At 50.8% G+C, this 20,133-nt stretch overlaps 8 protein-coding genes across 8 annotated transcripts; 4 read left to right on the top strand and 4 right to left on the bottom strand.

The window, feature by feature from the left end:
* Positions 1-1,770: 1,770 nt before the first annotated feature.
* Positions 1,771-3,276, bottom strand: PMZ80_007674 (uncharacterized protein; the record flags this gene model as incomplete). The annotated part of the gene is made up of 1 exon (XM_064876080.1): positions 1,771-3,276. One exon carries the CDS (start codon positions 3,274-3,276, stop codon positions 1,771-1,773), a length of 1,506 nt encoding a protein of 501 aa, XP_064728344.1.
* Positions 3,277-4,723: 1,447 nt separating this feature from the next.
* PMZ80_007673 (uncharacterized protein) lies at positions 4,724-6,153 on the top strand (the record flags this gene model as incomplete). The annotated part of the gene is made up of 8 exons (XM_064876079.1): positions 4,724-4,787; positions 4,919-5,047; positions 5,100-5,105; positions 5,161-5,321; positions 5,374-5,450; positions 5,499-5,595; positions 5,647-6,037; positions 6,110-6,153. The coding sequence occupies 8 exons, from the start codon at positions 4,724-4,726 to the stop codon at positions 6,151-6,153; spliced, it is 969 nt and encodes a 322-aa protein (XP_064728343.1).
* Positions 6,154-7,542: 1,389 nt separating this feature from the next.
* Positions 7,543-8,709, top strand: PMZ80_007672 (uncharacterized protein; the record flags this gene model as incomplete). The annotated part of the gene is made up of 1 exon (XM_064876078.1): positions 7,543-8,709. The coding sequence occupies one exon, from the start codon at positions 7,543-7,545 to the stop codon at positions 8,707-8,709; it is 1,167 nt and encodes a 388-aa protein (XP_064728342.1).
* Positions 8,710-9,447: 738 nt separating this feature from the next.
* Positions 9,448-9,893, bottom strand: PMZ80_007671 (uncharacterized protein; the record flags this gene model as incomplete). The annotated part of the gene is given in 2 exon segments (XM_064876077.1): positions 9,448-9,872; positions 9,890-9,893. 2 exon segments carry the CDS (start codon positions 9,891-9,893, stop codon positions 9,448-9,450), a joined length of 429 nt encoding a protein of 142 aa, XP_064728341.1.
* Positions 9,894-11,128: 1,235 nt separating this feature from the next.
* PMZ80_007670 (uncharacterized protein) lies at positions 11,129-11,748 on the top strand (the record flags this gene model as incomplete). The annotated part of the gene is made up of 2 exons (XM_064876076.1): positions 11,129-11,295; positions 11,364-11,748. The coding sequence occupies 2 exons, from the start codon at positions 11,129-11,131 to the stop codon at positions 11,746-11,748; spliced, it is 552 nt and encodes a 183-aa protein (XP_064728340.1).
* A 635-nt stretch (positions 11,749-12,383) lies between these two features.
* On the bottom strand, positions 12,384-14,093 carry prp3 (U4/U5/U6 small nuclear ribonucleoprotein prp3; the record flags this gene model as incomplete). The annotated part of the gene is made up of 1 exon (XM_064876075.1): positions 12,384-14,093. The coding sequence occupies one exon, from the start codon at positions 14,091-14,093 to the stop codon at positions 12,384-12,386; it is 1,710 nt and encodes a 569-aa protein (XP_064728339.1).
* Positions 14,094-14,697: 604 nt separating this feature from the next.
* Positions 14,698-15,423, bottom strand: YUH1_1 (ubiquitinyl hydrolase 1; the record flags this gene model as incomplete). Its single annotated transcript, XM_064876074.1, has 1 exon — positions 14,698-15,423. The coding sequence occupies one exon, from the start codon at positions 15,421-15,423 to the stop codon at positions 14,698-14,700; it is 726 nt and encodes a 241-aa protein (XP_064728338.1).
* Positions 15,424-15,833: 410 nt separating this feature from the next.
* Positions 15,834-19,873, top strand: RAV1 (regulator of (H+)-ATPase in vacuolar membrane; the record flags this gene model as incomplete). Its single annotated transcript, XM_064876073.1, has 2 exons — positions 15,834-15,914; positions 15,962-19,873. The coding sequence occupies 2 exons, from the start codon at positions 15,834-15,836 to the stop codon at positions 19,871-19,873; spliced, it is 3,993 nt and encodes a 1,330-aa protein (XP_064728337.1).
* Positions 19,874-20,133: the final 260 nt, after the last annotated feature.

Here is a 20,133-nt window from a genome sequence, read left to right as displayed (position 1 = left end):
GCGTGGCAGCATTTGCAAAAAGGCTCGAGGCTATCAAAGAATTGGGGTGTGCAAAGCACGCCGGTACATATTACAAGACGAGGTGCAAGATGACTTACCCTGAAACGTCCGTCGAAGATAATACTACACGAGAATAAATCAAATCAAATTCACGCCTTCCGTGCCAAACGCTTGCTACTATTACATCTTGTAAATCATGTCCCGGCCACCTTCGGCTCAAACAACACTATATCTGCACCCCTTTATGACGCCCAACCTGACACGCCTTCTACGCCAGCGCATGCCCTACTAAAGCTGCTGCGTCTGAATGTGAGCAGTACCCCAGCTCTCGTCCCGCTGTACACGATGCTCTCCTTCCATATATATCGATGCAACAACCCTGGAGCTCCGCTTGTGTTATGGAATAAGGCCGTCGAGTGCAACAACAGCACCTTTTGTTGTACCAGATATCGTTCCCGAATCTCGTGGAGTAGATTGGAGTGCTTGCACCTGCTTCGTGCCTTTCGTGCTGTCTGTGACCTAGAGTGAAGTCGGTAGCTCATACTTGATATCACTCGAGCCACACGATGAACACTTTGTCGCGCCTGCTGCGACGGTGGCTTTGCAGGAGCCGCAGTAGCGGGTTGCGACTGGCATTGTGGTGGTTGAGTCGATGTGGGGTTTTATTTGGGTCAGTGAATAGATGATGTTGGGTTGCTGAAAATTGTGTCGCTCTGTACTGGTGTGCTCGCTGTGCAGGAAACCAGAGGCTCAGGAATGATATGTCGTTGAATATGGTAATATCAGTCGGCACTGTACCAATAGCTTTGATATCAGCTGTCTTGTCCACGCACAATGGACTTCGTATGATGCATTGCTATATAATTGAAACGCCCACTGAGACACCTACCATATCATTCCCCATCGCAAAATAGACGACACCTTCAGATCGACGTCGAGAAGTGAGGCGGACCCCTCGCAACCGCGATTGTCTCCATACAACATCCTTAGCATTATCGTCGAAGATAACAGTATGCGCTGCTATGGGCCACGACAGTGAAGATAGACAAGGACATTGAACTCGCGAGTCGTCTACCTTATCAAGCGATACCGACTGGCCACATAAGGAGAGGAAGCAGTGTAACTAAGAACATTGCATAACCCTCCGGGACTGCCTATCAGGGCGCCCCGCCGGAGTGGGGCAGGTTTCCGCATTGAGAGCGGGTGCCAATCAGAGAATGGGGAGATGACGTGTGACAGGGATTGTGCATGAGGGCCAGGGTTGCTGACTGTCATTATTAACAGGAGAGGTGTTGCTGGTGTTGTATTGTAGTATTCTCGAGCACTATCAAACTAATCCCGAACTCTTGAAGCAAGGAAGTGAGAAAAGTCTTTGGCAGGCTGTTCGAAGACCTGCGTAAGTTCGCGACTCGGTGTCAGCCAAGACTAGAGATCCGGTGGGCCATAAGTTACAGGATTCGAGGAAAATATTGCTCTTCGGGCCAATGGCATGCTTGAACGACTTAACTTTGAGAGCGAAAGCAATTGGAGTCTTGCATGGCTGAGATGAATGGGAAGATAGGCACAATACTGCTTGTCATGAAGATGAGCTGATGGCAGGACTTGGCGACTCAGTACATGCGTAAGTGAAGAATGCCAACAAGAACTCGCCTGGAGGATGATGAGACAGAATAATTCAGCTTGCACAGAAAATCTCGTCCTCAGTCTGAAAGGCGATCATCATCCACGACAGAAGCACGAGGTAGGACCGACCGCTCCTGTTTCTTGACATTAGTCCCATTCGCGTGCCCCTTTTCGTGGTGACCTCCCGAGTCCACTGTCGGGATGTGACACGAGGCTTTGCAGGTCATCTAGTTCCGTGTACCCACTGCCATGGCTCAATTTTGATCTGATGTGTTTGTAAGGACTCGGCCAGTGCGTCTGAGGCTTTGGTGTTTCGGGCATTCTAACCCCAGAACAGCCTTCACACCAGTTTGCGCGACTGTCTTTCTGCTCCGCGAACAACGTCGCGATCCACATGGTAACCTGCCATAATGCTTGAAGCAAAACTAGATCCGCAACCAGCACGGACAACCATAGGTCGTCGAGGGGCTTGCGCCTCGGCACCTGACAGATGTAGCTGGTCGATACGACAGAAGGTTTCACCAGCAACGGCGTGTCCTCTGATTCTGGTGTAGTCACTGATGCATTGTACGCGTTTTGAGTTGGGAGAGGCAGATTCTGCCCGTTTCTGACCTTTTCGTCGGCCAGAGCTTTCGTGTTGGAGAAGTTCTGCGTAAAGTGCTCAAGGAGGTCTTCCTGTGCGAACATATTTGGCCTGTAATCAGTTTGACCTAGGTCTGTCATAACAGTCGATTCGAAGGCCTTAGCAAGAGCATCTGCCGGGTACCAGAATTGAGCATCGTCGGACGTCGCCATGGCTGCAACGTCGAAAGAGTCATTGCGATATCTCCACCTAGCACCACCATCGTCTTCAACATTCAATATGCGGCTGAGACCCTCGTAGTAGTTGTAAGATGTAAGATCTTCGGTAGCATTGCGGCTAGAGTTCAAATAGAGAACTGCTTTGGTGCGCGAATAATCACCCCAAATCTTGGTCGCATTCTCCCACACATCGAATTGGAATACTAACTCGGCCCAAAGCATAGACAGCGTCACTTCCGCCCAGTACAGGCTTGGATGAGCCGACCGGTTCCTTCCCGCGAACGCAGTGAAGCCATCGTAAATGCCCACTGTAGGAGGAACATAGCTGTACTGGGCCGTTAAGTTGACGGCAGTCTTGCCAATTCCTTCGCTGCTTATTGCGCATGTGACCAAGGCATTCACATCTACACCATACGTGAAAGTAGCGACTTGAGCCGCAGTTCGGTCAATCGACTCAATGTTCATCACAACGTTATTCAAGTGACAGTCCTCCAGAGGGTTGTCGTGATAGACAAGGGATGGACTCCATCTGCCGCCTTGACGTACGCTTGACAAGGTATAAGTAAGCGCCGAATTATTGGTGGAGATGGTGGTGCCTATTGCTATGTCGGTTGATTGACAAGAGGGCTGAGATTTGCTTGTGAGAAAAGCAGGCACACCAGGAATGACACTCCTCGATTCAGTAGCGTTTGGGTCTGAATAGTACTCTGAGACCAGGTCATAGCCTTGTGAAGCATAGTTGATCAGGCTGAAAAGCACAAAGGCGAGCAGGAATTCAATGATAACCAGGGTTGTGAACCCCCTGAATGGATAAGGTCGGCTGAGTGAATATGAGAAACTCCACATCGCCATTGTCGAGGGATGCCTATTCAAGCCTTGATAGCGAAATCTTGGGCTCGTACGACAACGGATGCGGAGTATATGTAGGCCGCGATGAGGCTCAATTGGCTCACGATAGCTAGTGAGATGGCCCTCAATTGTGGTGGCCGTCACCAGCGGGCTTGAATCTGTGGCGTTGATGCCAAGTTCTGCAGCGGACGGTGATACACTGCATTTGTGGTAGCTCTACTGTCAGCAATTCCTGCTAGTGGACAATTGCAATAGACTAGCAGCCTTTGCTCGTACCGGCGGCCCGAATCAGCCAGATGTCAAGGATAGTTGGGACCGGTGAAGATTTCCCTATGCAGGAAGTATCGCCTGCATTGTTGATTGGCATCTCAGAATAGGGCTGCTGAGGGTCGAGTGTGCTATAGCCGAGGGGGCTTAGGAGCCCGATCATGCATCGAGTACATGTTCTTCTGCAGAACTAACCATACTAAGGTCTTGGCTGCATGGACCAAACGGGAAGATTGTGTTAGGCTACCAGTATGCGAAGGCATGAATCAAAAGATTATTTTTGTGAGAGTACCTTCTAGCGAAATAGTCTGAGTGCTCGCAGAAAAGGGTTTGACCCTGGGATTGCGATATGTGATACTGGCGACATGAACCACAGGTGCTGCTGGTTGAGCAGTTGGAGATGTAAAGCTGGGGAACAACTTTGAAGACTTGATGCACAGCCGTGCTCCCGTTTCCAGTCCTGGCAGCAATGAAATACGAGCCGCTGGCGGTTCCTGCCGGTTTTACTGCCGCGACTCCTCATCGTATACACTCTCACAATGGCCAGAGCGACGAAAGTAACATGAGATTGTAGATCGTTCGGAGTCCTCTCATGAGTCGGAGTCCTCAAATATTGGTGCACTCCTCAAGGCATGACACAGGTCTTCTACCATAGAGTATTAACCCTTTGATCCTGTCAGCCTCGGGTGATGATATGTGTTTGCAAGGTTCGATCATACACCGAAGAAAGACGGGAAGTGCAAAGGCAAGTACCTGCATCAGGTGTGAGAAAGCGTTCGGTCGTGGTCCATGTGAGAATTGCGACGACTGACGCAGTCTTGTAAGACGTGTGTATCGCACTGGGCAGAATCATTCAAGTAAGCTTGACGTCGCACAAACGCGTTCTGAACTTGTTGGCGCTTGCCTTGTGAGTAGTGCGGACAAAGCAGCAGGTGCGGCAAGAGCTCCGCCCAGAAAGTGTTGCCTCATGATTTCTTGCATGAGTCTACCAGATCGCCTGGTCACCACCAACAATCGTTTCTTTCATCGGTACAAACACGACGGCCTAGCAGTCATCATCTTGGGCCGTTCGCTATCCTGCGCTACACTTTAAAGCCATTCCTGGCTCTCGGTGGACATCATTGTGGCCTGGATATAGTATTTCTGGTCTCTGGCCTTGCACCGAGAACTTTCACCGCAAACCATGGCCCAACCGACGGACACAGTTTCGTCTACACGGCTCTATCTGGGGAATCTACCACGAAACAGTATGCTCGCTTCTACCTAATCCTGACTTTGACACCTTCACGTGGACTTTGGACATCTTCCTTGGACCATGCGCATTACTGTCTGATCTGGCGGTCTTCTGGTTAGCTAACTTGCTTGCCCACTCTTCCAGTCACCAAACAAGAGGTCGAGGAACACTTCTCTAGTCATGGCGCTGGAACGATCAAGGAGATCAAGCTCATGAATGGCTTCGGCTTCATTGAATATGAAGACATGATGGATGCTAGAGATGTTGTACCAGGTCAGTACTACTTGCGACGCGCACCTTTTCTGTCGACTGACCTCTTTTGTAGCTTTCCGTAGGTCTTTACTCTTCAGCAACTCAATGTCCTGGCTCCTTACCTCTTACCACAGATGGATCCGAACTCAAAGGAGAACGACTCACCGTCCAATTCGCGCGAGGCCCGAGGAGAAAGGATGACTTTGGTGGACCTCAGGACCGTCAAGCTCCCCGACCGAGGAGGACCATCTATCGCATGACGATTACTGGTCTACAATCCGACACAAGCTGGCAGGTGAGCAAGACAAGAAGAGCTGGGCTCAGCCGCGCATACTGATCAAGAGCAGGATCTCAAGGACTTTGCCCGAAGCACAGGTCAGCTGGACGTAGTCTACTCGGAGACGGGTCGCAATGATGGCAAAGGGTGAGTGCGGAGTTTGTACACGACAGGACGAGAGGCTGACTGGCGCAGTTTTGTCGAGTTCGAGACTGGGGCAGATCTGAAGACGGCAGTTTCAAAGCTAGACGGCCAGGAATTCAAAGGCGCGGTCGTGAAATGTGTTGCAGATGTGGGTGTGATCACGTCTACCGGATGCGTATCTTGATGCTAACGTTTCCAGATCCAGGATGAACGCGACCTTCGTAACTACCGACAGCGCTCACCTCTCGGTAGAGGACGATATGGCCCACCTCCAGACGACCACTACGATCGACGAGGTCCCCCGCCTGCACGAGGCTACAGCCCGAGAGGCTATCGTGAGCGTTCACCTGGCGGTCGGCGACCTCCACCCTACGACGAATACTATGACAGAGGCTATGCAAGGAGGTCACCACCAAGAGACTATGGTCCACCACCACCCAGAAGATATGATGATCCGTATGATGCTAGAGGCCCTCCACCTCCTGCACGGCCCTATGATCCATACGCTCGAGGAGATCCATATGCTCGACCACGTAGTCCACCTCCTGCTCGAGGATATGGCAGCTACGGCGCAGGTGGTGGTTACAGAGGTGGGTACGATGAGCGGCCATATTAGGTATGTTGAAGCATGTGGTATATGAACAATACTGACATTGTGCCAGCAGAATGGTCAGAAACATTCAAACCCAACATGGCACAAGGCTAACGATCATGATGTGATGGAAACAAGAATGACTGGCTAGCTGGTAGAAGGTCAAGCCATGATGGGGTCCAGCTAGGTGGTAGGCCATGTTCCAAGATCCGCCTGGTAACCTGCCCCAGGATGAGCTAAAGGATATGGATCAGACGCCATCTGTCATATCCTACCCAGACAAACCCAAAGTTTTACTCCATGTTCGGAAATGATTACCTGGAGTTTATGGAATCGGCGAACAAATCTGGTCATGATTCTAGTATCTGTACACACATATCGGAGCTTTGGAAAGTATTATGAGAATGGACCAAGAGTATATGAAGATGCTACGGATGGAATGTGGTGTTATGAAGCTCGGAGGGCAGCTTCATTGCAGTCAATGCAGTCTTCCGACTGGTCCTCCGAAGGAATCGAAACCTTTGATACAATTGTCACGTGTGATCAATAGCATCTATGCGATTCGTTCTGTTCTTCCTGGGTTCCGAGGCGCGGGGAGGATCATGCGCCCTGGCTACCTATGGATCACATCGTAGAGCTCTCGGTTGTACGTCTTTGACAGACATTGAACCATGCCATAACGTGCAAATTGTGCTTCAATTATGCCTGACCTGAGTACGAAGAAGGAGCAATGGTACTATCAAAGATAAAGTTCTCGGACGGAGACTCTGCGCCCGGCCCGTTGACAACCGGCCTCGGCGGAAGGAGCGCGGAGACAGGGTCCCCTGAATAATGCTTGCCTCGACATCCTCCAGTTGCGCCTTTCGGTGACTCTGCGTATCAACTATCATTAAGCATTGAATCTGGTTGAGTCGCTGAACCAAGAATCGTACTCTACCTCCTTCGGCCCTTTTTCTCTACCTTCCATATCAATAGCAACTCGATAGGCTCGCGGGTGACCCAACTCCAGATTGACTGCGACCATTCTACTTTCTGTGCGCTGGTTTTGTTTTGACGAGCCACATCGTGGTAGCAGTACTCCTAAGAAGGATCGCAACTTGTCTGGAAGAGGCGGAAGATACCTTTTGCTTGAGGTTTGGAACCAGGACTGTACCAATATTGGGAACATTGTACCATATGCTTGTACCATAATACTGGGCGCAAGAGACCTTGTATCCATCTATTGCTACACTGTATGTATTACTTCGAGCGATGAATCCGCGGAAGCTAGAGAGCCATGGGGGCTGTTGCGAGCATAAATATCACACTTCATGTACACGTGGCTGATTCGAGGCATTTCAGATCCAACTGTACTATACCAGGATACCTGTGCATAGGCACAAGTCAGACAGCTCAATCACATACTGTCAACTCAAACAGAATATCTGTCTAGAAGATTAGGAAGAACTCACCGACAGCAGCGGAGTCTCTAATCATAATAGTATCTACACCCTTACCAGAACAATGGCCGACGACGATAACTTCGACATCGACATCTACGGCGACGGCGAAGGCATGGACGAAGACAGCAAAGCATACATCAAGGAAGAGAGTGAGAAAAGAACGAAACAAAATCAAGTAGACATCTCGAAAGCACCCTCTGAACCAAAAGCGAAGCAAGAATCCGAAGCACCTTCCACGTCCGCCGCAACAGCAGACACCAAAGCAGACAACTCGAAACACCCAGAAAACGAAGACACCAAACCCCGTTCTACCATCCAACAAGGCACAAAACGCAAAGGCGAATCCGACGAACGCCGCATCGACGCCGGCGCAACAAACGCCCTCCTAATCTCCGACCTCCACTGGTGGACGACAGAAGACGACATCCGCGAATGGGCCGCCGAAGCCGGCAGCGAAGACGAACTCCGCGACATAACCTTCAGCGAACACAAAGTCAACGGCAAGAGCAAAGGACAAGCATTCGTTGATTTCTCGTCTCCGCAAGCCTCAACAGCACTGAAACACAAGATTGATACGTTGACGACTGGGCCGAGCAGCACGAGGAAGTTCCAGGTTATCTTCACGAATGCGGGGAGTAATCCGTTTAAGACGTTGCCCAAGGACGCGCCTGCGAGGACGAAGGAGGAGAGATCGCAGAGGGCGGGGTCGACGCCGTATTCTGGGCCGCCGTCGCAGGGTGAGGGTGGGTATAGGGGGAACAGCGGATTTAGAGGGCGGGGTGGGTATGCGGGGAGGGGAGGCTATCAGAATCAGAACCAGAATGGTTATAATCAGAACCGCAATTTCAGTGGCGGGCCGATGCAGAATGGTGGTGGATTTAACAATCAGAATTTCCAGCCGAATATGGGTATGATGAATAACTTCAATGGTGGTGGAGGTGGCTTTAATCAGAGGGGTGGAGGCGGTATGCGCGGTAATTTCAACAATAGAGGTGGAAGAGGAGGTGGACCGGGTGGCCAGATGGGCAATTCTGCAATGCCCATGATGGGGATGAACATGGCGATGATGGGTATGAATCCTATGATGAGCGGGATGGGACCGCAGGGATTCGGTAATGCACAGTTCAACCCGGCTATGTTTGGGCAGGGTGGTGCTCAAGGCATGAATCAGATGAATATGAATGGTGGTGATTGGGGCCATGGGCCTAAGAGGCAGCGGCAGGATTAGACAGGAAAGGAGGTAAGGCATAAACATGATTGAGATGCATGGAGGCGGAAGAGGAGTATTTAGGCGCGCCATGGATGGGAAGTACACTCCGCTTTCGACATCAATACAGCCAGGCTTGAAACATAGGCCAGATGTGCCTCGTTGCCTAATTCCAATTGATTTGGGTTGACCAATTTCGAGTCGCGGCAAGTTGTTCTGCATATCCTTGGAAGGAACAATGCTTCTACACAGGCAAGTGCCAGGCACTAACGGAGCAAGTGATGCAGTTCTTTGAATTTGCGCGAGCCACGGCAGACACGAACGAGGCACACCGAGCTTCTCAGTGAGCCCTCGCGAGACTGCAGCTTTCGACTGAGCGTTGACAGATACCACAGAATCATGTCGGGAGGACATCTGCATGTCATAAGTGATGAATGCTCAGGCCCGAGCAGCAACAAGCAGTCCGACATACGGTCGATTCCAAGAGCCCTAGTGACAGTCCTAGACGTTGGTTCTTATATCTGAGGAGCACGCCAGACTCGATATCAGACCATAATACCCCCTTGCGATCTTTCCCCTCCTTGAAATCCACTATGTCCTCAGGAGGGGCATGATATCCTGCCATACTAAAGCTCCTGAGTGTCAAGTTGATCAAGACCATGTGGCCATCTTTGCTTCTGCTCCATTCTCCAACGAAATGGGACATATGGTAGGCAGTCTGAGCCTTCTTCTTGGCCCCAGTGAGCATTCTAGCCTGCATCAAGACACAACATGATGAGACACCTTGAAGGCACGGCAATACCGAGCTCTGTCTTCGGTAGATATGTGTCTGATGAGCTCGCGTGTGTCTCGACTGGGGCATCTTTGGGCGTAAGAGTTTGTGAGACGTTGGGAGGCATCCACCACGGATTCTCGTGTATCAAGCTTGTTCACCGCAAACTCGATGGCTCGCTGTTTCATCTCCCCCGTCACCGCATCAAAGTAATAGAATTCTCGCACAACCATGAGTTCTTCGTTTCTCGTTCTGATGAAGGCTTTAGTGACTGTGGCCTTGCAGTTCTCAACGGCTGGTCGGTCGCTTTGCGACTCGGGCGAAAGGTAAGGTAGATATTGTGGTCCTTGAATCTCGAAAGGAACTTTGCTCTGGATGTCGAGATCCTTCTTCAGAACACATGTAGATATGGCTATATTGTTGACGAACTCATCGTGTTGAAATAGTACCTCCTCGGTGTAATATTGACTCTTAACGCGGTTCGCTGGATTAGTCTCATTACTAATATAGTACCTGGAGGCCGGATTTCCTCCTGCTAAGGGGTGCTCTGCCATCCTGTGAATTGAAAACCCCTTGCCATGTCGAGGTCGTTCCCGGAGCCAAGCCTGCCATTGATCGGCTCAAGATCGAGTAGGCGTGACCTTGTCCGTGACTATGATGCCACTGATGATGCTTCCAAGCTTCTCGTACTTGTACAGATGAGGAGCTGATTCGATGTCCACCAAGGATATAGTTGAGACAAGACGTAGAGCCCCAGCTTGACGTCTGCTGCAGCCATCGAAGTGTCTTGTAGATCCCAGTTGCTGATGTTTGCTTGTCTGCGTTGAAGTATATTCGGACGAGATTTACTAGGGACTTCGGCTCGTTGAGCTGGTTCAGGAGCCTCTTGCGCGGCTTCAGGAGCGGAAGCAGTGTTCTTCTGTGACTGGCTGTGAAGCAGTAAATATATGCTTCATTATGGTTCTAGATAGCAGGATATGCTGACCTTCGCTTCCTCAAAGGCTGGTTGTCCGAACCATGGTCCATCCGTTGAATCTTGCTTGTCCTGGTTCTTTCTTTTAGCCTTACCGCGTTTGGCCTAACCACTGGAGCGCTTGGTCTACTTCGTGCTGAGTGAGAGTGTTAGTCGGGTCACTGTACTGCTTCGGTGTGAGTGCTTACCTGTGCGAACGACCAGGATACTCGAACTCTGACGACTCATAGTCAGGAACACCTTGGGGTATTTCGAACGTGTAGTGTCGCGTAGTCGCTGCACGTCGAGGAGGCATCGTGGGTATCAGTGGTCAGCTTGACGACTGATAAGAGTACGATCTGCTAAGGCCACGGCTGCGAAGTTGAGAGAGATGAACAATTGTGGAGGACTAGAGAGTGACGGCAGGTGAAGGAGAAGGTCGCATGCAGATAGCAGAGAATGTTTGGTGTGCTGATCACGAGATCAAAGCAAAAGTGAAGGTTTCAGTCTCAACCTTCGAGGCCGCAACCTTCATCGCAGGACTTCTGCGTCACCTCACTGTATCGCGTTTTTAGTTCACTGAACAACGCAAATCAGCAGCCGTATGACTCACTTTGGTTGACCTGATCACCTTAGATCAACCTCACGTCTCACAATACTGCAATGAACAAGCGGCACATCATCCCACTTAGAATCCTTAATTCCCATAGCCTATCATGGCTCCAGCACTCGGAATCCGCTTACAAGCCAGTTCTTTAGACGTCAGTACCACGAGGTCTGTCGACTCTTCGAAGAGGACGAAGATCCCGAAGCCTTCTCTGGTCCACGTAATGAGCTGCTACAAGAATCAAACCTCCCACTTGGTTACCGTGCCGTCTGCCATGTAAGTGGCTACTCAAATGAGCGAGCAGCACTATTGAGTCAGCGCATGCTAGCACACACATAAGACAGGCCAGCCACTGAGATCAAGCGTCCTCGCACTGTGCTCCAAACTATCGACGAGAAGGTAGAGGCTAGAGCAATACAACCAATGGACTGGATTGCCAGACAGAAGGTTGCGTTGACGACACTCGAGGAAAAGTTGAATACCTACAACGACACAGAGGAGATTGTCGATACCTTGTCTGAAGCAGCCACACCACCAGCCGAGCCTGTTGATGAGGACATCCCAATGTCGCCAACTCTTGTGCCATTGGATGACATGCCTCCCGGTAGCTTGAAACACAAGCGCGATACATCCTCTAGTGACGAAGGCGACGTTGACGACAAACATATCAGTAAGAAAGTCGAGATTCAAGGAGAAGAGAAGGAGGAGCAATGGAAGGACCAGCGATGACTGAGGCTTTTGTGTTGTTGCCGCATATTAGAAGAGCAGTCGCCATGTACTGAAAGAGCTGCCCCTTGGGAACCGAGAGACGATACAGCTCCGAAGAAATGAAACGGCGCAGGTTATAGACTGTTATCTAGAAACATGGTTAATGATGGCGAGCAATGGACGGTGAGGACATTGGATGGTATACCTGAATCGTGGTAGTACTTGATGCGAGGTTATGCGATTGGATTTCGGAAACCAGTATGAATGGACATTATGGCGGCTGATGCCACAAGATGGCAACACGGAGAAGGACCACGAGCTACGTTAGCAAGCCATAAACTTCCATCGATTTTCTGGACATGGCTCTTACCAGAGGCGAGTCCTCGACTGCTCCTGTGCGAATCTCATGCACGAAGTGGCCCGGTTGCATTGATCCCCAAGCCTGTCGTGTATGCTTTCGAGACAAGCCCCTTCGCCCAAGTTGGTGGCACACTTGATGTCTCTTGATCTCCAGGCAGCGAGACAAGAATCTTTCCTTCTGATCATGTCACATCCCGGAGAGTCAAGGACCGAGGGGATAGAGTACAGCCGGAAGAATGTGATAGAAGAAGTTTCGAACTGGTCTTGTACATCGTCGTCCATGGATAAAGGCTCACTCAAAACTCCCTCTTCAAGTTCTTCGCCACGCTCCAAAAACTGTCCATCTTCGCCCGCGCAAGCACATCCCTCGCCTGACTATCACTCTCACACACCCGTGCACCCAACCACTTCCTGAACCCGCGTGCCTTCTCCTCCCCACTAAAGATAAGCTCACACTTATTCAGACTCAAATCTCTCAACTCGCCATTCTCATCTTCAGCCTCAAGCCACTTAGCCTGTGCCTCTCTATTCCCTTCCCTCAGCGCACTCGGCGCCTCCATCTCCGTCCACTTAATCCGATTCTGCATCAACTTGTCGTAGAACCTAATCGAATGCTCACCCCCCTCAACAACAACAAGATTCATCTTCGGATGCATAATGCACACCCCAGTCAACGCATTCTGTTCCGCGTTCTTGCCCACCTGGAATCTATGCTTCCCATTCGCGAGGCTATCAATCTTATACACGCGCACATGTATCCCCTTAGCCGCATCCTCAGCCTGCTGTTTCTCAAGTTTCTCCGCCCGTTCCTCTTTCGTAAGTTTTCTCTCCTGGTTAGCCGTCTCGTGTGCATCCTTGCGCTCCGCGATCTCCTTGTTTACCCGTGCCTCGACGGCCGTCGGATCCTGAATCGCTTGTTCGCCTAGCACACGCATGAGATTACTCTTCTTGACTTTTGGTGGTGGAGGCGGTTCAAGACCAAGTCTGATCTTGGCTTGTTTCTCCTTGAGATCTGCCATGCGGCGTTGCCGTCGGAGTTTAGCCTGTTCTTTCGCGGTAAGGAACATTGGTTTCGCGGCGGGCACGATTTTCTCCTGTGGTGGCTCGATGAGGACGGGGTGTTGGATGTAGATTGTTATTATGCTGTCTGGGGTATCGATCTTGAGATTTGAGGGGTCGGAAATGGCGTCGTAGGATGAGCCGTTTACTAGACCTTCGTCCCACCATTCTATCTCGGGGGGTTTGGGAACGAGAAAGGCTTTCTCGGAGGGATCTTCGTCTATTCCGGCTTGTCGGGCTCGTTCTGCGATGCGCCGTTTCATGTCTTCTAGTTGGGCTTGGCGGCGGAGGGCGGCGGCTTGGGCGATGTATTTGCCCTGTTGGTTGAAGATGAGCTGGCGGGAGGAACGGCCTTTGCCGGAGGCATTTTTGACGCTGATGGAGGTGTCGAAGTAGGGATTTGTCTTTAGTTCTTCGAGCGTGGGTGCTGAGAGGTCGAGTTGGGCTTTCTTCTGTTCTTCTTGTTTTGCCTTCTGACCCGGATATCTGCCTTGACCGGGTCTGTTTTTGTTGAGACGATCTTGTTGAGCATTTTCTTGGAGCGCTGGGTGGAGGCCGATGTCAAGACCACCTCGCGCTCTTCCGTAGTCATCCTGGTAGACTGGTGGACTTGGTATCGAGGGTTTGCTTTGTGCCAACTCCTTGGATCGAGAGGTAGCAGCCGCGACTCGCGCTTTTAGTTGGGCAATGCGATCACTTGTTGCGCTTGATGCTGGCGCTGACGCAGCTGCTGGTGGTGGGGATGGTGCAGCTGGGCCACTCTTTGCGAGTCTTTTCTTTATCTCTTCGGCCTTCGCTCTGGCAGCCGCGACGGCAGCACTGATATCTGGTCTTCCGCCTGCCTGCGACGGAGTCGCGGGACGTGGAGAACCATTGTTCGATCGTGATCTTTTGTTGGCTGCATCTTCGTCTTCAGGGTGCGGCCTCTTCAGCAGATTTTCAGCCATTGTATGATCTTACTCACCAGTAGAGAATAAAGCGACGAGCTTGGCTGACACTGGGCGAGTATCAATGTGCTATTACAGTTGCGACATCTGGGTGCGACTGGTACTTCGAAAAGTGTCACTGATGCGTTGATGGAGAAGGCAGTCACTGCCGAAGAAAACCCGAATATATCGTGCAAGTTTGCCGAGCTAGCGATAGTGTCGAATATTATGGTGAATAAAACGAAAAATTACGAAGAGGGACATGAGCATCAATATCGTGATACAAGTATCTCAGTATTTTGATTGCTTCATTGCATGTTACGTGAGGATATAACCTCCCACTTGATCTCAACTCCTGATCAACAGATTCCACTGCAAGACAGGACTGCTTACAAGACCTGCCGATCGCCTGGAACACTTTCGTCTTGAACAGCACGAATCAAAGACCTTGAACACTAGAACCTCGTTAAGCTCAGATGGCACAGGTAGGCTCCAAACGTGTTTTATCTGCTTGTTTCTGCTCGATCAATGTTAGGAACCAACGACGTATTTATCGTCGCTCATCTGGTATTTTGCTTCGCTTTTCATGCTGCCTCTTATCGCTGCCAAACACCCTTCATTCTGATCATTCAAACTTGTTTGCCAGGACTGTGCAACTGAAACCTCCATTTCCACCCCACCCTTTCTCACGTTCGATGAAGGGCAGAGGCCCAGCTTTGAGTGCCTGCTCACTGAGGACATCCGCATCTTCTGGCAGCAGTCCACGATCGACCGGCCCCTTTCTTCGACCCTCGAGTTCGTACAAGTGCCCATCTGAGCCCTTGACAAAGGCAATGAATGCATAGTCAGGGCATTCGCCTCGTGGGGGGGCCTCCGTATCACCCATGTGGGCAGCTGCATCATGAGCGGCTTCGAGAATATCTGAATCGTGCAATAGCTGAGCGCGAGCTTCCGGCTTGAGTGGTAAGGCTTGCTTGATGAGATTATCGAGGTCGCTTGCGGGAACTATCTGGGATCTCGTTGGATTTGTGACGCAGTGCAAGAGTCCAATCAATCCGCAAGCATGGGTGATGATCTGCCTGTAGAATAGGACTGGTTTGTCTCCTGCTTCATCATATTCGGATTCTCGGTCGTACTGCTTGGAGTGAAATTCCTCTGCTTCTGGAGTGCCTGGATAGACGAATAGCAATGCTTGGGCGGGCCTCGGGAGGAGGGCAACGAGGTCGGGGTCAGTCAGGCTAAAGACATCATGGAATACTAGGTCAGTCGAGAGGCCGAGCTTGTGAGCAAGTTGCGTCATGACCAGTGGATTGTTCTCCAAAGGTATGAACGTCTTTTGGGGAGCCGCCATCGCTGCGTTGAAAGGATGAGTAACGATTTCTTTCAGGCGGTAACAGCGTTATAACTTTCGCGACGGTTAGCAGAACTTTGAAAAGCGGACAACCTGGAGGAAGGAGTGCTGCGACCTCTGCATTCATTAGGAGTGCACCTCGTGAAAATCGTTGAATTGTCACATTCGTAAATCAGGCACCGGAAAGTCAACGTAATTAACACGCGACGAAGGAAGGCGCGCTGCACGCGACGTCACGTGAGCGAGACTGCCCTGCAGGATGATGTAGATAGTGCTCGCATCGATCGCGTCCTCGAGGGTAGGGACAGGAAACTCGACAAGTCGTGACCTGGCTCCGGATTGCTTGAAACTTGTGTCAAGTTCTCGATGTCGCGGCCTGCAGATTGACAGACAATCCCTCGACTCGCCTCATGCGCAGTATCCTTCCAGGCCGTCCCCAGCCAAGCAGACAGGCATTGAGCACAGTCAATTGGGACGGCCTCCGCGTAGTCGTGAGTGCTTCGTATTCCTATTTCGGATATCCTGCTTACGCTAATAGGCATATGTGTCAGGAAACACTGTCATTGTATTCAATGGAAGACGGGAGATATTACAGTCGATTGTCGTTGACGATGCTGACGACCTCTTTGCGGTAACGATCGAGGAGGAGACAGGCCAGATCGCTACCTGCGACAACAACGCCGTCTACGTATATCAGCCTCTCGGGAGAGACTATGGCGACCTGCGCTGGAATCGGGTATATACCCTTACCACGGAAGATGAAGCGACCATAGCATATATTTCCTGGGGCTCGGCCAACGACCTTCTTGTTGGCGGTCAACGTCTGACCTTATGGAGCTTGGCTGCTGAAGAGAACCCACAAGCGATATGGTCTTCGGATCTGAGCACGCCAGTGTCTGTTGCATGCTTCTCACCTGATGCAGGACTGATCGCATCTTGCGGCATCCACGACCGCATAGTCAAGATTTGGAGAAGATTGTCATACGAACAAGACAGCACTAGATTTGATGTTTCTTACCTTCCCCATCCGTCCACTGTGACCAGCTTGTCATGGCGAAGGTCGTGGCATCAAGAACAGAACCTCGAGAACCTCCTCTATACCACGTGTTCAGACAACCAAATCCGCGTCTGGGCTCATTCAGACCACCATGCCTACACAACATTGCAGAAGATTGCGACCATCGATGCCAATATGTCGATACAACCTCGAAGACTGAGCATGGGCTCAGTCAGCAAGAGCAGGACATCATTTATCATAGCAAGCAGAGACCTAGCTCGCGCAGCAGAAAGAGCCCTCCAGACCTATCGCCAGGGCACAGACCACGCCCTCGAGCATCTCGTCGAGATTGCGAATCGTGCCCCAGAAGTCTGCGTTATTCTGGATGGTTTAGGTCATATGTCCTCTTGGGGTATAGAAAACGCTGGTCTGAAGAACAAGTTGCCTGCCGAGAAGTTCAATCTGGCTCTAGTAGACGGAGTCGACTTCGCCTTGCCGTCTGAGAATGACATTGACGATTATGCTCAAATTCATGCTTTCGCCAACAACGATATCTCTGCCTCGCTATGCATTCTTGTCCATTCCTTTTCTGGTCAGATTGATTGGTATCAGGGCTCCTTTGTCGACTTCTTCGATACGGCAGCAAAGCCGCAACGAACTCGGCATGTCGCCTGTTGGTCAGGACACGATTCTGCGGTTGATCGAATGGTATCAGCTTCTGACTCGAGAAGTTTCCTATCTTTGACGGACGAGGAACAGGTCATCCTATGGACGCAAACGAAAACAGATGCCCTGGTACGGTCATCTGAGGCTCAAGCCGAATCAGCGGTTTTAGACGCAGTGTTGCTAAATAGGCATGATATTGCGGTGCTCTTGCATTCACACGCAGTATCACTGTGGGACTTGCGCAGTATGAAGGCGCTACTGCTTAGCCGGCAGGCGCTCGATCAAGCCAACCCAAAATGTCTCCAGCAGTTGCCATCCGGTTTTCCTGACTCACCAAAACGACACATCCTCGTGCTCTTCGAGAATGGGCATGTGGAACGGTACGATATCTACTTGCCGGGTACGTCGACCAGTGCTGAGCCCAATGGCTACCATAAGCCTCTTGCCTGTACGAGACAATTTCATTTCGCCGAATTGCAGAAAGACGATTGGGTCGAACTATGTGCAGTCCCAAAGACGCCGTTCATCGGGGATCTTGGGTGCATGTTTTCAAGGTCAGAAAGTGGCCTTGTCCAGGTCTTCGGCACCTCAGTGAAAGATGAAAACGGTTCTCTAAGTCTCAAATCCCGTCTAGCTACTCGTGTCAGGGTGTCAAACATCGTGTCTTGCTTGTATGGTCGGCTCCTTGCACTTACACACGCGGACTGCCGGACAATGTCTATCTGGGACGTGGATCAGGGATCATGCGAGTTTGTTCACACATTTAGTGACCTGGACTCGATTCAGGAGCTTTATTGGCATACGATGCATGACGGCTTCGTAATGCTTGCGGTGCAATTTGCGTACAACATTGTGGTCGTCGGCCAGCGAAGGTACGCCATGGATACAGACGTGCTGCCATGGAAGTTGCAGCAAATTATTCCTACGAGAAGACATTCCAGCCATGTCATCGGGTCTTTGTGTTGGCTCGAACCTTGCCAGATTGCTGTTGGACTCGGCAACCAGATTCTGACTTTCGATGTGGAGGATAGTCGTGACGATGCAGGAGCGTCCGGCCCTGACAAGCAGAGCAATCACGACACTAGTACACTAATGCAGCTTCGTCTGCGGAACAGCACCCTACCAGCGTTCAACCCTGAAATCCTTGGAAAATTGCTTCAAGTCGGTCACTACCCTTCTGCCCTAGCCATACTTGAAAGCCTGTACAATGAGCTGAGATTTCTAACACAAGGCGAAGCTATCTCGTTAGATGACGAATCCTACTTCGGAGGCCTGATGAGGAAACCGCAGCAGAAGGTTTTGACAAATGGACATGTACAGTCATCCGAACAGGATTCCGAAACACAATTCGAGCTCGAAGATGCACAAAGTCTAATCGGGAAGAACGTATCCAATATTGCTTCCTGGCAATTACCAGTGTCCCAGCACAAAGACCTGCAGGGGCTCCTCGGTGTGACTGTCGAACTTATGAAAGAGCAGATGTCGTTGGATCCTGCCTCGTTGACATATGTCTATCACTTCCTCCGAGCCCTCGGCAAGCCCGATCCATCTAAACCGCACATTGAACCACTACCATACGCAGCAATCGTCCACGCGTCACTATCGAACACACAAGAAGCCCTGCTACACTTCATCGACTCTCATCTAGAAGAACGCAACACAAAATTCACCTGGGCGACTGCAAAGTCTCTTGGCGTTTTCCTTTGGATATCCGACCTCGAAATCCTGAAGACCTACTTCGAGTCCGTAGCACGAGCAGAGTACAACCGCAATTCCGACGATCGAAACCCTGTCGACTGCAGCTTGTACTATTTGGCACTAGACAAGAAAGCGATACTGCAATCCCTCTGGCGCAGGACTGTCGGGGTACGAGAGAGGGAGAACACATTGAAGCTGCTTGCTCACGACTTCAGAGAACAAAGATGGAAGTCAACCGCTTTGAAGAACGCATACGCATTGTTGTCGAGGCGACGCTTCGAGTACGCGGCTGCATTCTTCTTACTTGGCGGCGCTCTAGGTGATGCTGTTAATGTCTGCGTCAACCAGCTACATGATGTTCAGCTTGCCATTGCCATAACAAGGGTGTGGCAGGGTGATTCTGCTGTGCAAGAGAAGGTGATGAGTGGTCTGTCGGGCCAGTCTGTACTTGATCTAGCTGTCGATACCCACGAAGCACGATGGTTGGCTACCTGGGCTTGTACTTACCGGCAAGATTGGGTCCAGGCGCTACAATACATTGTGAAGCCGATCGATGTTCTCCTCGCGACGCAGTTTGAGAATCGACGAGCGTCAGAGTCTGACGAGCAAAAGAAACTGAATATGCCGTTTGAAGCTATGAGCTACCACGCAAATGAACCTACTCTGCTCATCAATATGTACAAGCAACTGCGGACGAAATTGGTCACAGCAGGACAATGGACGGAAGAGGTGATCACACCGAAGCAGGAATGGAATTTTGTTATGCGCTGTGTCAGTTGGTACACCAGAGCAGGGATGGACTTGCTGGCGCTACAGCTCGTTGCTACATGGGAGTTTGTGGAGTGGCAGGATGTCAAGGTTCAAGAAGAGTCTGCTTCCGTCGTTGAACAGCATGTGCCGAGCAGTATGGAAGCTGGTCAGAAGAGCGCTCTTGACGACTGGCTCATGCCGGATGAGGCGGCGATAATGAAGGATGTCACGACCGCGGAGAAAGACAAAGACAAGGATGAAAAGCCAAAGGCGAAGCCACCGCCTACGCAGTTCACGGAGCCTAGTGCGGACTCTTTGTTGGATAGCTTTGGGTTTTAGGGATGAAAGAAGTAAAGTAATGTATTATGAGTTTGTTTCATTAGCTTTCAGTCATTGGATTGTTTCATTAAATTGTAATACGATATATTTCGTGCGAGCCTAGAACTCGGTCGAAGCTCTCAATGGTATTCTTACCGTGTATCAAACATCGCTCAACCGATCTCTAACTCCGGCAAAAAAAATCGAGTATCCGCCCTTGAAGACCGGCCAGCAGTCTGCTCATCTCGCCGCGTCATCTAGTACTCCGTCTGTCCTGTTCA

Source organism: Knufia obscura, assembly GCF_036327395.1.
Source record: "Knufia obscura strain CCFEE 5817 isolate CBS 148926 chromosome Unknown scaffold_9, whole genome shotgun sequence".
Taxonomy (NCBI): Eukaryota; Fungi; Ascomycota; class Eurotiomycetes; order Chaetothyriales; family Trichomeriaceae; genus Knufia; species Knufia obscura.
This window is presented reverse-complemented; position numbering and strand designations above follow the sequence as displayed.